The following is a 16,923-nucleotide window of genomic DNA, read 5'->3' as shown; positions in this document are numbered from 1 at the left end:
ATTATTCCATAACATGTTTGTTATTATCATTCTTGATTTTTAGCTCGGCGTTTTCGGAGAAAACCCGAAACCCGAGGTATTGTCATAGACAGCTCGTCGTGTTGTCGGCCGTCCGCATCGTGCTAAAACCTTAACATTGGCTCTAAAATCAAAGTGCTTCCACCTACAGCTTTGAAACTTCATATGTAGATGCACCTTGATGAGTTCTACACGCCACACCCATTTTGGGGTCACTAGGTCAAAGGTCAAGGTCACTGTGACCTCTAAAAAAAAATAATCTGACAAGCTTTCATTTATTAAAAACTGCACCCGTAGCCGAGAGTGGCACTCGTTATGCGGTGCTCTTGTTAGTTGTCTTTCACTTGGAATTAATACAAAATAGAGAGTTTATCGTCTGAAGCTTAATTTTCTCAAAAGATGTCTTTGAAGTCATTTAATTCAAATAATTATAATTGACCATAAAGAGGTTCATTAATTGTGTTTTTGAAATTTAAAATTGATGATGGTTAGGTTTTGAAGTTCTTTTCAATTGTGTGCAACTGAAGTCTTTGTTTATCTGTCTTGACACTTTGACCCATTAATGGCACGCTCTTAACCAGATTAAATTTCCGTTCTTCAATTTAGGTTTTTCTTCTCAAACCATTTTTAGCTCATCTATTTTATTTTTTTTAAATTATGAGCTATTGTCATCACCTTGGCGTCGGCGTCCGGTTAAGTTTTGCGTTTAGGTCTGCTTTTCTGAGAAAGTATCAATGCTATTGCATTCAAACTTGGTACACTTACTTACTATCATTACTTACTATCATGAGGTGACTTGGCAGGCAGAGTTAGATAACTCTGGCGTGCATTTTGACAGAATTATGTGCTATTGCTTTCATACTTGCAGCACTTACTAACTATCATAAGGGGACTGTGCAGGCAAAGTTATGTAACTCTGACTGGCATTTTGACAGAATTCTGTGCCCTTTTTGTACTTAGAAATTGAAAATTTGGTTAAGTTTTGTGTTTAGGTTCACTTTATTCCTACAGTATCAAAGCTATTGCTTTCATACTTGCAACACTTATTAACTATCATTAGGGTACTGTGCAGGCAAAGTTATGTAACTCTGACTGGCATTTGGACGGAATTATGGGCCCTTTATACATGTACTTAGAAAATTGAAAATTTGGTTAAGTTTTGTGTTTTGGTCAACTTTACCCCTAAAGTATCATAGATATTGCTTTCATACTTGGAACACTCGCAAACTATCATAAAGGTACAGTAAAAAGGACAAGTTGCATAACTCTGGTTGTCATTTTTACGGAATTATGGCCCTTTTTTGACTTAGTAACTTTGAATATATGGTTAAATTTTGTGTTTCGATCCACTTAACTTCTAAAGTATCAAGGCTATTGCTTTCAAACTTCAAATACTTACATGCTATCATGAGGTTACTGTACCTGGCATTAAATTTTGCTTAAATTGCCATTACTTCTTTATTTATGATTAGATTTGATTGATACTTTGACAAAACTACTCTTACCTGACATACCACAATAGACTCCACCCAAACCAGCCTCCGTGCCCCCCCCCCCTTTTTTTTTTAAGATCATCTCACAAATGACCACCACACCCTCACACTATACCCTCCCCACCCCACCCCCAATTTTTTTTTTTTTGACCACTATACACCCCTCTTCACTCCACCTCTCCCTCCTTTGTGATTTAAATTGACAATCCCTTCACCTTTAAAAAAAAAAATAGATGAGCGGTCTGCAACATAAACTATTTTATGGCATAAATAAACACAAACAATTTACACATCATTTAAAAAGAGGTTCATGAACACAAAACATAGTGTTTAACACTCAAATATAGTAATTTATGTATCACGTTTATATAGGGTGTAGAAAGTAAAATCCAGCATTCAAACTGGACAGCCCAAACAGTATACACCAATCAGGTGTGTATGAAGCGCTTATTTGACATTACTATACATATCTACCAGAGGCTGGAGGAGTAATTAGGCATTGAATATCAAATAAGAAATGATTCACCTACCAAACACTGGTCCCACCCTTATTAAAATGAAGACGGAAAATTTGTAAAAAAACTTCATTAAAAAATTATGAAAAGTTAAAGTTCATTCAATCTACATATGAACTCGTGCCTATCAGTTTTGTTAACCACTACTCTATCCACTGCACCACAGTTATTGGTGGTTGTAAGGAGATTAAATTGGGATTATGGAATTACCATAATATTGAATAAGATATACATTCAGAAATTAGCCTTGTGATTGTTTACTGTTACATTGTTTTGTAAGGATAAATAAATGTTTTGAGCAGCTAACTGCAGAAGCCTCTACAGCACAGTGGTAAGTGCAGTAAACTTGAGAGGCTTAGGAAATTTCAGGTATGGGTTCAAATACTGTTCTCAACATATTTTTAAAATTGTATATTCCTATGATAAAATGTTAAAGATAAATAAATGTTTCGAACAACACTCTACAGAAGCCTCATTAGCTCAGTTGGTAGAGCACTGGTCTGTAGAAGCTTTACTGCTCAGTTGGTAGAGCACACACATTCACTTACAAGCACTGTCACACAGGCATGGTCAAACAACCACGGTCACACAGGCACAGTCACACAAGCTTGGTCAAACAACCACGGTCACACAGGCATGGTCAAACAACCACGTTTGCACAGACAAGGTCAAACAGGTATGGTCACACAGACACAGTCACACAACCACGGTCACACAGGCACATTCACACAACCAGGGTCACACAACCAGAGTCACACAGGCACAGTCCCATAACCAGGGTCACAAAGGCACTGTCACACAGGCACAGTCACACAACCATGGTCACACAGGCATGGTCCCACAACCACGGTCACAGTCACGGTTACACAGCCACACAGGCACAGTCACATAGGCATGGTCACACAACCAAGGTCACACATGCACGGTCATGGTCACTCAGGCTTGGTCAGTCAGGCATGGTAACACAGGCACAGCCACACAGGCATGGTCACACAACCACGGTCACTGTCACACAGGAACGGTCACACAACCATAGTCACTCAGGCACGGTCACATAGGCACAGTCCCACAACCACTGTCACACAGTCACAGTTACACAACCATGGTCACTCAGGCACAGTCACACAACCACAGCCACACAAGCATGGTCACACACAGGCATGGTCACACAACCATGGTCACTCAGGCACGGTCACTTAGGCATGGTCACACAACCACAGTCACACAACCACAGTCACACAGGCACAGTCACAGAACCAGGGTCACACAGGCACGGTCGCACAGTCACACAACCACGGTCAAACAACCATGGCCACACAGGCACAGTGCCACAAACACGGTCACATAGGCACAGTCACACAACAACGGTCACACAACCATGTTCACACCGGCACGGTCCCACAACCACGGTCGCACAGTCACGGTCACACAACCACAGCCACATAGGCATGGTCACACAACCACGGTCACACATGCACGGTCACGGTCACTCAGGCTTGGTCAGTCAGGCATGGTAACACAGTCACACAGGCACAGCCACACAGGCATGGTCACACAACCACGGTCACTGTCACACAGGAACGGTCACACAACCATAGTCACTCAGGCACGGTCACATAGGCACAGTCCCACAACCACTGTCACACAGTCACAGTTACACAACCATGGTCACTCAGGCACAGTCACACAACCACAGCCACATAGGCATGGTCACACAACCACGGTCACACATGCACGGTCACGGTCACTCAGGCTTGGTCAGTCAGGCATGGTAACACAGGCACAGTCGCACAGGCACAACCACACAGGCACGGTCACACAAGCATGGTCAAACAGGCACAGTCATACAGGCATGGTCAAACAACCACAGTTGCACAGTCATGGTCAAACAGGTATGGTCACACAGGCACAGTCACACAACCAGGGTCACACAGGCACGGTCCCACAACCACAGCCACACAGGCACAGTCACATAAGCACGGTCATACAACCACGGTCACTTGGGCTTGGTCAGTCAGGCATGGTAACAGAGGAACAGTCACACAGGCAATGGTCACACAACCACGGTCACTGTCACACAGGCACGGTCACACAGGCACGATGATACAACCATGGTCAAACAGGCACAGTCATACAGGCATGGTCAAACAACCACAGTTGCACAGACATGGTCAAACAGGTATGGTCACACAGCCAGGGTCACACAGGCACGGTCCCACGACCACAGCCACACAGGCACAGTCACATAAGCACGGTCATACAACCACGGTCACTTGGGCTTGGTCAGTCAGGCATGGTAACAGAGAAACAGTCACACAGGCACAGCCACACAGGCAATGGTCACACAACCACGGTCACTGTCACACAGGCACGGTCATACAGGCATGGTCAAACAACCACAGTTGCACAGTCATGGTCAAACAGGTATGGTCACACAGGCACAGTCACACAACCAGGGTCACACAGGCACGGTCCCACAACCACAGCCACACAGGCACAGTCACATAAGCACGGTCATACAACCCCGGTCACTTGGGCTTGGTCAGTCAGGCATGGTAACAGAGGAACAGTCACACAGGCACAGCCACACAGGCAATGGTCACACAACCACGGTCACTGTCACACAGGCACGATGATACAACCATGGTCACACAGGCATGGTCAAACAGGCACAGTCATACAGGCATGGTCAAACAACCACAGTTGCACAGACATGGTCAAACAGGTATGGTCACACAGGCACAGTCACACAACCAGGGTCACACAGGCACAGTCCCACAACCACTGTCACACAGTCACGGTTACATAACCATGGTCACACAACCAGGGTCACTCAGGCACAGTCACACAGGCACAGTCACACAACCAGTCACACAACAGCGGTCACACAGGCACGCAACCACAGTCACAGTCACACAACCATAGTAACACATGCACGGTCACACAGGCACTCAAACAGGACTGTCAAACAGGCACAGTCATACAACCAATTAAAATCAGTTTCATAAAATGTGTTTGGTATTTCGTATGCAAATACAAGACACATATTTTGTTCAGAAATGTGCACAGTGAATTTGTGTCACGGAAACCAGTGTTTCTGTTTGCATGCAGTCTACTCGCTAAAACAATTTAGAAAAAAATTCGAACATGGAAATAGACAAACATGATTTTATTTATATGATAGTGGATCATTGCTTTATTATGTTTGTCACGCTGTTAAGTTAATTGAAATAGCATTGAACTAAAGATGTGAAATGCAAGATATTGAAAGGTAAACAAATTATATATATTTTAATTTAACTCAGTCTAATACATCATTAACACAAGAAGAACACTCAAGTGTGTTTGTTTATATTTAGTCCATTAACCTTGTTTGTATATAACATTTTGTAAAAAAAATTGTATTGTTTTGTTTGTTTTCACCAAATTATTCTTTTATGTAAACATTCTCAAAATTCTTGTTTTTTTTATAGGCCCTATTTATCAAAAAAAAAATTGAATGACATCATTTTATGATTTATAAACAGATTGCAAACAATATTTTTTCAAGATAAACTTAACAACAAATTGTTACAATAAAATTAAGTGATTTTCCTATTCAGTAGCAAAAAAGTAAGAAGACTCCCAACTTAAAAAAGATGTATCTATTAAAAGTATATTTTACCTATGCCGTGAACAATCCCCTTGTTTATAACTGACTGCCGCTAAGTCTATTACTTGCAACCTATCAGAGAATAGGTCAGATACCTTATTTCAATATATGGCAATCCTAGTATTTTTCAAGAACAAACATGACAGCTAACCAATGTCAGATGGAAAAAGTAAAGGAAAGTTAGGTCAAGCTAATTGTTTGTCATGATATCTCTTTAAACCTCACGCCATATGCAAGTAGTGTTGCCATGATCGCAACATATTGATGAATAATAATTCAATTTTCTGTCTCATAAACATTTACTTTGTTTAACAAACAACCTCTACAAAGTTATCATTCCTACTGCCTTACGGCACCTCATGAACCTGAAAAACTCGTAACTTTATGTTTCCTCAGGCAAATATCTTTTTATTACAATAAACAATTTCTTCACCACGTTAACAATCCTGCTACACTCACTAATGCCTCAAGAATGAGGTAAAGTTCAGGTGATCTACGTCATTAGGTATTTTGCATATGTCATGAACTTTATAAGTAACAGAAACTTTGAAACCCACAAACACTTTTTGGAATTTTGGAAAAAGATTCATGATTGAATGAAGGAACTTTCATTTATCTTGTAGAACATGCGTAGATTTGATCTTCAGCATCTAAAATATGTGAAATAGAAAGAACGACAATATTTTTTGGAGAGATAAATGTACCTACGTTATAAGCAAAGAACCTGTGCGACAATTCCCGGATTTTTTAGTCTGTTTAGTTAACACTGTAGTAACGTTTTCCTTATATAAAAATGCTCAACCTTCCAACTTTAAGCGCCCAGTGGGATGAGGGATAGAAAGAGAAATTCACATGCTTGAGTACATTTCAACCCATGCGTATTGCACGCTTTTTTCGCATAAAAAAACAGTGGAGCGATACAGGACCACCATGGCCCTCTTGTTTTGGAAACATGGCTAAAAAACAAAAAATATTTATTTTTATTATTTTATTTTTGAAAGACCGTGCAACTATCCAACCCAAGAACCCCCCCCCCCTATATTTTTATTTTGTTTTTGCAATTTTATTTCTTATTTTTGGAAGATAATGCAATAAATGACCCCACCCCCACACTATACACCCCTCTCCACTCCACCCATCCATCATTTTTGATTGAAGTATTGAGATAGTTCCCTTCACCTTTAAAAAGAAAATTGATGAGCGGTCTGCACCCGCAAGGCGGTGCTCTTGTATTAAATTAATTATCCCATTTAACATGAATAAATAAGTAAGTGTGATAATGTAAAATTCTAAGAATTCAATGAAATTAATTAATCAACTTCAATATTTGACAAAGTACTGATAATAAAATAGTAATCTTATAATATTATTTAAAACAAATGCACAAATATTATAGAAAAATACATTGGTTGAATTGCATTTGACAAAAATCACAATGTCATCTTTCATTTGTAAACATACTACATTTTATTATTTTCACGTCAAAATTGTGCTGCAAAGTCAAAACTATAACCCCCAAAAAACTGCTCACAGTTTATTTTCAAATATGACAAAAGCAAATGGCAATAAAATATCATATAAAAATATGGGGGTCATTTGTCTTTGGGGGATGAATTGTCCAAGGAAATCAAATTCTTGGGGTAAATTGTCTTAGGGGTGAATAGTCTGACACCCGACATTACACCATCATTAGAAAGTAGGAGGAAATCTCATCCAAAGTAAAAAGCTCAATAAAGTGCCTTGGGAAATGGTTTGACGCAAGTCTACTAGATCGAGACAACACCAAGAAGCTCAAGCAACAGGTAGAAGATGGCCTCAAGAAGATTGATCACTGTGGACTACCAGGGAAGTTTAAAGCCTGGTTGTACCAGCATGCATTGCTCCCAAGACTACTCTGGCCTCTGATGCTGTACGAGGTTGCTATTACGACAGTGGAAGCCCTGGAGAGGACTACCAGCTGTGAGGCACCTCAGAAAGTGGCTCGGAGTACCGCCAAGTTTCACAAGGATTGGACTCTACGGGATTTCACAAGGATTGAACTCTACGGGAAGACAAACAAGCTGCAACTTCCACTATCTTCACTGGTAGAAGAGTTCAAAATCGCAAAGACTTGTGCTGACTCTTAGGGATTCTCTGGATGAGTGTATTCGGGGAGCAGTGATTGAAACCCATTCTAGCAAAGAGTGTTCAGCGACAGTCTGTGAGCCGGGCAGGGAGAGAACTCAAGCACAAAGACATTGTCAGAGTGACTGCCGTTGGACGTCAGGGGATCGGCGCAACCAAGACCGTATTGTGGAGGCGGATCAGACCAGAAGGAGAGGCGAGCAATGATACAGTCAGATGTCAGAAGAGAGTAGGAGAGCGCAAGACAGGATAGGGCAGTTGAGACGGGAGCGCAGGGAACATGGACCACGTGGAACACCACAGACAGGAAGTTGACCTGGGGAGAAATCTGGAAATACGAACCACTGAGATTTTCGTTCCTCCTCAGGTCTGTCTATGACCTTCTACCATCTCCAACCAACCTATGCCGATGGGGACTCCCATCAACGGATCCCAAATGCAGTCTGTGCGACAGAATCGGCACACTAGAACATGTGCTGTCATCCTGCTCTGCAGCACTGACACGGGAGGTACCGATGGAGGCACGACTCAGTACTCAGAGAGCTGGCTGACTGGCTGGAAAGAGATCACAAGAAGGAACGAGGGAACCACCCTTCTCATAAGCTCATATCTTTCGTGAAGACGGGTGAGACCAGTAAAACACAAAAGACACACAGGTCGCCAATCTTAGATGGCACAACTGGCTGGAACATGGAGGTGGATTTGGGGAAGAGACTTGTATTCCCAGAAGTGGTCCAGACAACCCTATGACCAGATGTCGTACTGTGATCCGAGACAGGGAAGAAGCTCATCGTCATCGAGCTGACAGTACCATGGGAGACAAGGTGTTAAGAGGCTTACGAAAGGAAGAAAGCTAAGTACTCAGAGCTCCTAGATCTCTGTAAGCAACGAGGCTGGCGTACTTTGCTGTTCCCGGTAGAAGTCGGCGCAAGAGGTTTCTGTTCCCAGTCAGTGTGCAGAGTGATGACAGCACTTGGGGCTACTGGCAGAGACAGAAGGGGGGCTATCCAGAGACTGAGCCAAGCAGCTAAGAGGGCGTCAAGTTGGCTGTGGCTTAAACGAGAGGAGATCGAAGAGCTGGAAGCATCAACCGACACACAGTGATTGATCACCATTGTGGGCCCACTGCCACTAGAGTGTTTATGGGATAAAGGGCCGAAACACTCCTTGACGGCGGCATCCATGCTGATGATGTTGGTTGAGAACATTCTATTATCAACCCATGATAATGGTATGTATACTTCAGTAACGGACAGCCTAATGTTTTATTGTTTTATTTAGATGAAAGAAAGCTAACTTTCTTTCATCGAGTAATTCATTGAACACAAGAACAATAATCCAATTAGTTATTAGTTCTTCGCTTGCGAAGGACTAAGGTTATGAGTGTTCGTTTCAAGTCAGTCTGCTTTTAGCTACGCTAGGAACGATAAACACCTTTAATAGCTACGCTAGGAACAATAATCTGTCTTGTTTATATTTGTTATTTGTTTTATACTTAACCACTGGTACACTGCAGACAGGTGTGTGTGTATTACTATGTAATTAATATACACGTGTTTAGTCCAAATAATTAGACGTAAGCTACCCCGCTTCGATGTAAATCGACCTCATATTTATAGGAGTAACACGTGTTTAACAGCTTGTTGGACGACATCGGCTAGTTTGTCATTGAAATCTGTACATGTACATATTTGCTGCTTTCAGGGAAAACGTGACTTAATGCATGTCAAGTGAGTTGTGTCCAAGATTAGCCTTTGCACACTGATTAGCCTGTGCAATGCACACAAGCTAATCAAGAAGGACACTTTCTGATTTTATGGTGTTTTTCATTTAAAGAAATTCTCTGTTACTGGTATGACAATTAATGCACATGCATTAAGCCCTGTTGTAATGTTTTCCAAAATGATGCTTAAATTATCTTTTCTATTAATGATTTGAAAAAAAGGATAAAAGTGATTATAACTTCAAAGTAACACTTCGCCGACAAGGCAAATCACTTTTAAATCAAATAAACAACCAATGAGTTCTTAATTTTAACCTTGTGGCATTTTTTACAAAACCACTTAAAGGGACCTTTTCACAGTTTGTCATTAAATGCTTAATATTAATAAATGTAAACATTGGATATTAAAAGCTCCATTAAAAAAATACTGATTAGAATTAAAGAAACAAGAAAAGTTACCCTCAACTGGGCTCGAACCACTGACCCCTGGAGCAAAAGTCTAACGTTTAGACTACTCGGCCATCCGTGCTCATACAATGAGAGACGTATTTTATACTTATATAAGCAATCCTCGTAGTATGAAAAATATAACGACAACAACAGAACTCTCCAAATTATTACATAGTTTAATTTTGTCAATTTACCAAAAAGTGAAAAGGTCCTGGACTTTATGTCTTCAGACTTGCAAATTGAATGAGTTCAATACACTGTCAGAATTTACATCATGAATAACTTACATGTTTAGTGGTTGCCTGTTAGCCTGGGGCAAATAGATTTAAGCCCAGGAAACTAAATATCAAAAGTTGGTTACAGTTGGGCTAAAAAGCTGGGAACCTTTTCAAAGCTTGAACAACTCAATCCAATTAAACAAAGAATATAAATTGGGGACTGTGGATCAATTAGGCCTAGGAAATTATTCAATTCAGGCTCACAACAAGACATGATACATTAAAAGTCTGTCATGTCCGAAAAATTATTGGTCAATAATTTAAAGAAAATAAATAAAGTATTAGATACACATAACACAACATGAACATGATTCGATACTTGTTATTCTATAGCAAGGCAACCAAAATTTTAAAGATGATTGCCAATGCAGCAACCAATTGCGAAAAAAAGAGACATACTGTTGTTATTTTGTCTCTCTTATCTCTACATTACTATAAAATAAATATGAAGATATACAGTGCACACACATCTCGACCTGTGCTTTAAGACACACTCTTTATAAATTTGAATGGGTTGTGTTCATTTCAAACTTGCGATATAAAAAGCTATAACATAATTTTGAAAACTGGGTTGCGTCTAAGATTATGCAATAGAAAGGAACTTCAGTGCCTTCAGCGCTTTGATTCTATTTTCTGGTAATGTTCTGTTGTGCATTTGATAGTGACAATTGTCTTTGTTTACATGTGAGTAATTCTAGTCTTTGTATTTTTTACAGCTTTTTATTATCTTCTACAATCGACGTCTTCATTTGAATAAAGTTTGAAGTAAAACTTTACATATTAATTCAACGTGCAAACATTGGTTTTTAAATCAAAAGTAGAAAACGGTTTAAACGTAAGTTCACAATGGCTTCTAGAACATTTCGGGATTCAAACAAAGACAATGCAGGCGATTTTATTGGCGGAAGTACTGTGACACAATCATGTGAGCCTTGTTTGAAAACCAACATATCAAAAACTGCTACGGTTTTCTGCAAAGATTGTGATGAATATCTGTGTGATGCGTGCAAAAATCCACATACCGTCTATAAACCAGGTCAGCATAACATTGTCAATTTACAGGACAATAAATATGCGCCTGAAATAATCGACATGAATGGAATGGACAAGTGTCACGAGCATGAGCGAGAAATGGAGTTTTTCTGCCAGGATCATTCTAAGCTGTGTTGCAGTTCATGCGTTCTCATTCACAGGAAATGTGACCAGGTGGATGAAATAGCCAAATTATCCGGACAAACACGACCCGAGCTTAAAGCATTAAAACAATCGTTTGTAGAATTGCAATCCGAGGCTGATGCTATTAAAGCGGATTGTGAGCAGTCGGAAACTGGTTTAAATGGTCCATTGCAAAGATAGCTTCAGAAGTGGATAAAATGAGAGATCGTATCATAAAACTATTTGAAGATGCAAAGCAGAAATTAATTTCTGAGGCAAATGAATTTAAAACTGCAGAAACTATGCCAATGAGGAATACATGTGATGACTCGTCCAAAGTTAAGGACGAAATAAGTAAAATCTTGTCAATGTGTTGTATCATTTTAGAACGCAGAACACCCAGTCAACAATATATTTATTCGGAACTTATCAAGGAGAGACGTAAAACAATGGAATCAAACGCATATGACCAAAGAAAGATTCAAGTTGCATCAACAGTTGCAGTGTCTTTTTCAAAAGAGCTGACTTCATTCCTTGAGTTGGGAAGCAATTTCATACAACTCAATTATGATGGCAACAGGTCAGGTAATTAATTGAAAAATTAATTAACATTCAGTCTAATTTTAATCGCCGTATTTGTCGATGCAGACCAGAGAATATGGAGCCGTATGCGGTGCAAATTGTTGTTTAAAAAATAATATTTTTCTATCATGGTGTGTTGTTGAATAACCCACAGTAAGGAGTATATATACATGGGTATTAATACGTTATATTTCACCATCATTCTAAAGCTAAATATGTACAGTTCTTGCAAACGTATGTATTATACGTTACTTAAGCCAAATGTCACAAGATCACTTTGCATTATTTGGATATACTTAAGTAATAATGCAGAATATTGATGTATATAAATCGTTACTAATACTATGAAGCTTAGCAGGTTAAATCTCAGCTAAAAACGTGATGCTCAAGTCAAGCATATCTGAGCTCTTATTATGCCCAGTGTCCGTTGCCCGTGGGTCCATGCGCCCGTGTGTTCCTTAGCCACATTTGAATTCCGGAAATACTTTATTATGAAACATTTACATGAATTAGCAGTGAAAAATCCTCTGTTAATGTTATTCAGGTCTTTATGCAGTTTATGGTATTCTGTATATGATTAACCAGAGATTAACTTAAGATTGAGGGTGTACAATTTGTCATCAAATGCTCGGATATCTAAAATTTACAACATACATTTTTCATCAACAAAAGTTGTTCACCCGACCGAACCTATTTTGTTTGCTTTGCCAACCCTCACTTTTTCGCTCACCTGATTTCTCAGGTGAGCTTTTGTGACTGGTCTTTGTCCGTAGTCCGTCCATCCGTCCACATTTGTCCGTAAACACTCTAGAGGCCACATTGATTGTCCGATCTTCATGAAACTTGGTCAGAAGAATTGTTCCTATGATATCTCGATCGAGTTCCGAAACTGGGTCATGCTGGGACAAAAACTAGGTCACTAGGTCAAAAAAAAGAAAAACCTTGTAAACACTGTAGAAGTCACATTTCATGCCCAATCTTCATGTAACTTTGTCAAAATTTTTGCCTTAATAATATGTTGGTTGAGTTCAAAAGTGGTTCCGGTCCGTTGAAAACATGGCCGCCAGTGGGCGGGGCAGTTTTCCTTATTTGGCTATAGAGAAACCTTGTAAACACTCTAGAAGTCACAATTTTTGCCCAATCATCATGAAAGTTGGTCAAAACATTGGTTTTATTGATATCTCGGACGAGTTTGAAAATGGTCCAGATCGGTGGAAAAAACATGGACGCCAGTGGACGGGGCATTTTTCTCTATATGTATATAGTGAAAACATGTGAACACTCTAGAAGTCACATTTTTGGCCCAATTTTTATGAAATTTGGTCAAAACGTTTGCCTTAATGATATGTTGGTTGAGTTCAAAAGTGGTTCCGGTCCATTGAAAAACATGACCGCCAGTGGGCGGGGCAGTTTTCCTTATTTGGCTAAAGAGAAACCTTGTAAACATTCTAGAAGTCACAATTTTTGCCCAATCATCATGAAAGTTGGTCAAAACATTGGTTTTATTGATATCTCGGACGAGATTGAAAATGGTCCAGATCGGTGGAAAAAACATGGACGCCAGTGGGCGGGGCATTTTTCTCTATATGTATATAGTGAAAACATGTGAACACTCTAGAAGTCACATTTTTGGCCCAATTTTCATGAAATTTGGTCAGAACATTTGTTTCCTTGATACAAGAGTTGAGTTTGAAAATGGTTGCGGTCAGTTGAATAACATGGCTGCCGGGGGAGGCAGTTTTCTTATATTTATATAGTAAAAAAAGCTTGTGAACACTCTATAAGTCACATTATTTGCCCAATCATCATGAAACTTGGTGAAAAGATTGGTTTTATATATATCTCAGATGAGTTCGCAAATGGTCTAGATCGCTAAAAAAATGGCAGCCAGGGGGGGTGGGGCAGTTTTCCTTAATATGTGACTAGAGAGAAACCTTGTGATCGAACACTATAGAAGTCACATTTTTTGCCTAATCATCGTGAAACTTAGTCAATACATTGGTTTTATTGATTTCTTGGACAATTTGAAAAATGGCTCAGATCGGTTAAACACACTTTTTAACTCACCTGATTGCTCAGATGAGGTTTTAGGATTGGTCTTTGTCCGCTGTCCATGTTTGTAAACACTCTAGCATTCACATTTCTCACGCATTCTTTATCAAAGTTGCTGAAAGATCTCAGTCAAGTTTGATAATGAGCAAAATCACATAATAAATGCCATAATTATTGCCCTTAGATTGTCCAAATTTTCATTATATTATACAAAATCCTTGTAAACACTCTAGAGGTCACAATTTTCAGATTTTATGAATCTTGGTCATATTTATTTTTGTAAGCAAAGTTTGATGTTTGGTAAGGGCGGTCAACTCAAAATATAGGTAACCAGGTCAAATCTTACAAAAATAAAAACACTGCGCCAGAGTTTTGGATCAATAATGATGAAACTTGACCAGGATGTTCGTCTGGTCAATATCTAGGTAAAGTTTGACATTTGGTAAAGATTGAATGAACCGACTCCTCTCAGGTGAGCGAACTAGGGCCATCTTGGCCCTCTTGTTCTGGTTGAGTTTTCGGAATTTCGATTGAAGTGCTTAATTCGATCACATTTGGTTAAGTAACTTACATACGAAGAAAAAATTGAACTTACTTAATGAAGTTTGGATAAATTGTGTTTCATGATGAAAGGTTAATAATGCTTTATCAGAAGAAAAAAGGCAGGTCAATCTACCTGTCCTACCCTATTGTTGGCAATGATTGTGGAAACAAAGAACACAATTGTTTTACCTTATCCAATATTACAAAAATGAATAACACCCCCGGAAACTCGGTATGCTGTGAGAAGTTGGATGTGCTAGGAGAAGTTGTCGATAGATTTCGATGAAAATTTAAAGAAATTTGTGAATCAAGTGCAAAATATGTGACAAATCCCTGCATCATTGACTTTAAATAGCCATATTTCAATAAATCCCGAATATTAATAACCAGGATTTTTCTAACATACATGGTAATACCTCCTTTGCATACACCAAAATATATTTTAATTCAAAAATGCCTTTAAACAATTATAGAACAGGATTTACTTACCCTACCGAAATTCATCGAAATCTATCGGCAACTTCTCCTAGCACATCCAACTTCTGACGGCATATAGGGTTTCCGGGGGTGAATAAAAAGTTTTCTTTGTAACCACGAAACATGATCATTAACATTTTAATAAATATTATGTAGATAGGAAGTCATATATACATGATATAGTTCAATTTGCATGTGGACTGTGCATGTATTCAAAATTTTACATCAGTTTCAGTAAATTTTTATTTGTATTTCTGTTTATCACAAAGCAATTCAGCACTGGCAATTAATACAAATGAAATGTCAATTCAGCCCTTTGATTAAGCTTGATTAATTTACGTGGGTCGTTGGAAAATTTGATGATGATGATGATGATGATGATGATAATGATGATGATTATGATTGATAATGATTTGGAAAATACGTGTATTGTTGACAGAGCGTTAAAATACCCTCTCAGTTGCAATAATTTTGCTCTCAATTTATGCCGATTAAAATTCATATTATTATAAATTATTATTTCAGTGGAAACCAGTCCCATTAGCTTATCATCTCAACCAAGGCCAGTCGCACTGAAGCTGCTCGTGTCCTTGGCTCTAAGCAAGACTGGAGATGACGAGAAGGAGCCTGGCCTCAGTGGACTGGACTTCCTTCCTGACGGGAGACTGGTAGCGGTGGATAAAATGAACGACAAATGTATCATACTGAATGAGCGACTACAGAGACTTGGAACACAGCACAGGTTCAAGTATCACCCGCTTGGCGTAGTATGTGTATCTCATAATGTTCTGTATGTAACATGTGATGGTGATTAAGTAGTATGTCTCCTGTCCGTGAGTGCAGACAATACCATCAGACTGACGAGGGAGTTCAAAACATCATCAAAGTTTGAGGCTATATGTTGCATGTCTCCATCTTACATGGTCGCGAGTGCGTTTGATGATCCCCGTCCTGCTAGAAATATTTCAGTGGACGGGGTTGAGTCTGACTTTGATCACTTCCTGATGTTTCCTATGAAGACGTACAAAATTAATGAGAGTATGTGCACGTATGTCCAGTCTAAGAACACGTTAGTACTGACTGACAGGTTCGCTCATACAGTTTACATGTACGACACCTTGAAGGGCACGTCTAGAGCAGTCACTCATGAGAACATACAGGAACCTCATGGTTGCTGTGTAATGCCTGGTGACACAGTGCTGGTGTGTAGTGAGAATAAGAATTCCATCGTGCACCGGAGTGTTGATGGGGACTTACTTGGTACCTACCCAGTGGATATGAAAAACCCTCGCAGCATAATTTATGTGTGTCAAAGGATGGCACAAGGCTGGCAGTGTCAAACAACGAAAAAGGCGACCACAAACTTCAGTTGTATAAGATATCACTGGCAATCAGTGAGGTGACTAATGAGACGTGATCCATGTGATCATGCTATGAACTACTAAAATATAAAATATAAAGGTGGTGTATGGTGATGTTTAATCAATACGGTATGCGTTTTGATTGATTAGAATTTAATGGTTTTGTTATTCTTTTTTATCCCACCAGAATTTGAAACAGCTGATGTATTGTAAATTTACAATTACTTAACATTTGTTTTAAAACATTAAAAAATAACGTCATTTTTATGCCCCCGAAGGAGGGCATATAGTGATCAGACTGTCCAGCCGTCACACTTTGTGTTTAGGTTTCGAAAAATGCTCATAACTTCTATGTTGCTTCAGATAGCAATTTCATATTTGGCATGCATGCGTATATGGACAAGGCCTTTCCATATGCACACAAATTTTGACCCCTGTGACCTTGACCTTGAACTAAGGGTCCGCGTTTAGGTTTCGAAATCTGCATTTAGGTTTCGAAA

The 16,923-nt window shown here is 39.4% G+C and overlaps 1 protein-coding gene across 1 annotated transcript; it reads left to right on the top strand.

The window, feature by feature from the left end:
* The first annotated feature begins 10,975 nt into the window (after nt 1-10,975).
* LOC127853700 (uncharacterized) lies at nt 10,976-16,585 on the top strand. Its single transcript, XM_052388429.1, has 2 exons — nt 10,976-11,993; nt 15,588-16,585. The coding sequence occupies exons 1-2, from the start codon at nt 11,627-11,629 to the stop codon at nt 15,875-15,877; spliced, it is 657 nt and encodes a 218-aa protein (XP_052244389.1). The 5' UTR covers nt 10,976-11,626; the 3' UTR covers nt 15,878-16,585.
* The last annotated feature ends 338 nt before the right edge of the window (nt 16,586-16,923 follow it).

This window comes from Dreissena polymorpha, chromosome 12, assembly GCF_020536995.1.
Source record: "Dreissena polymorpha isolate Duluth1 chromosome 12, UMN_Dpol_1.0, whole genome shotgun sequence".
In the NCBI taxonomy this organism is placed as follows: domain Eukaryota; kingdom Metazoa; phylum Mollusca; class Bivalvia; order Myida; family Dreissenidae; genus Dreissena; species Dreissena polymorpha.
This window is presented reverse-complemented; position numbering and strand designations above follow the sequence as displayed.

Bases quoted from the DNA above. Each gene is read 5' to 3' on its own strand.
- LOC127853700 (XM_052388429.1), top strand. From the start codon at position 11,627: ATGAGAGATCGTATCATAAAACTATTTGAAGATGCAAAGCAGAAATTA. The intron at 11,994-15,587 runs GTAATTAATTGA...TTATTATTTCAG, and splicing joins TTATGATGGCAACAGGTCAG to TGGAAACCAGTCCCATTAGC.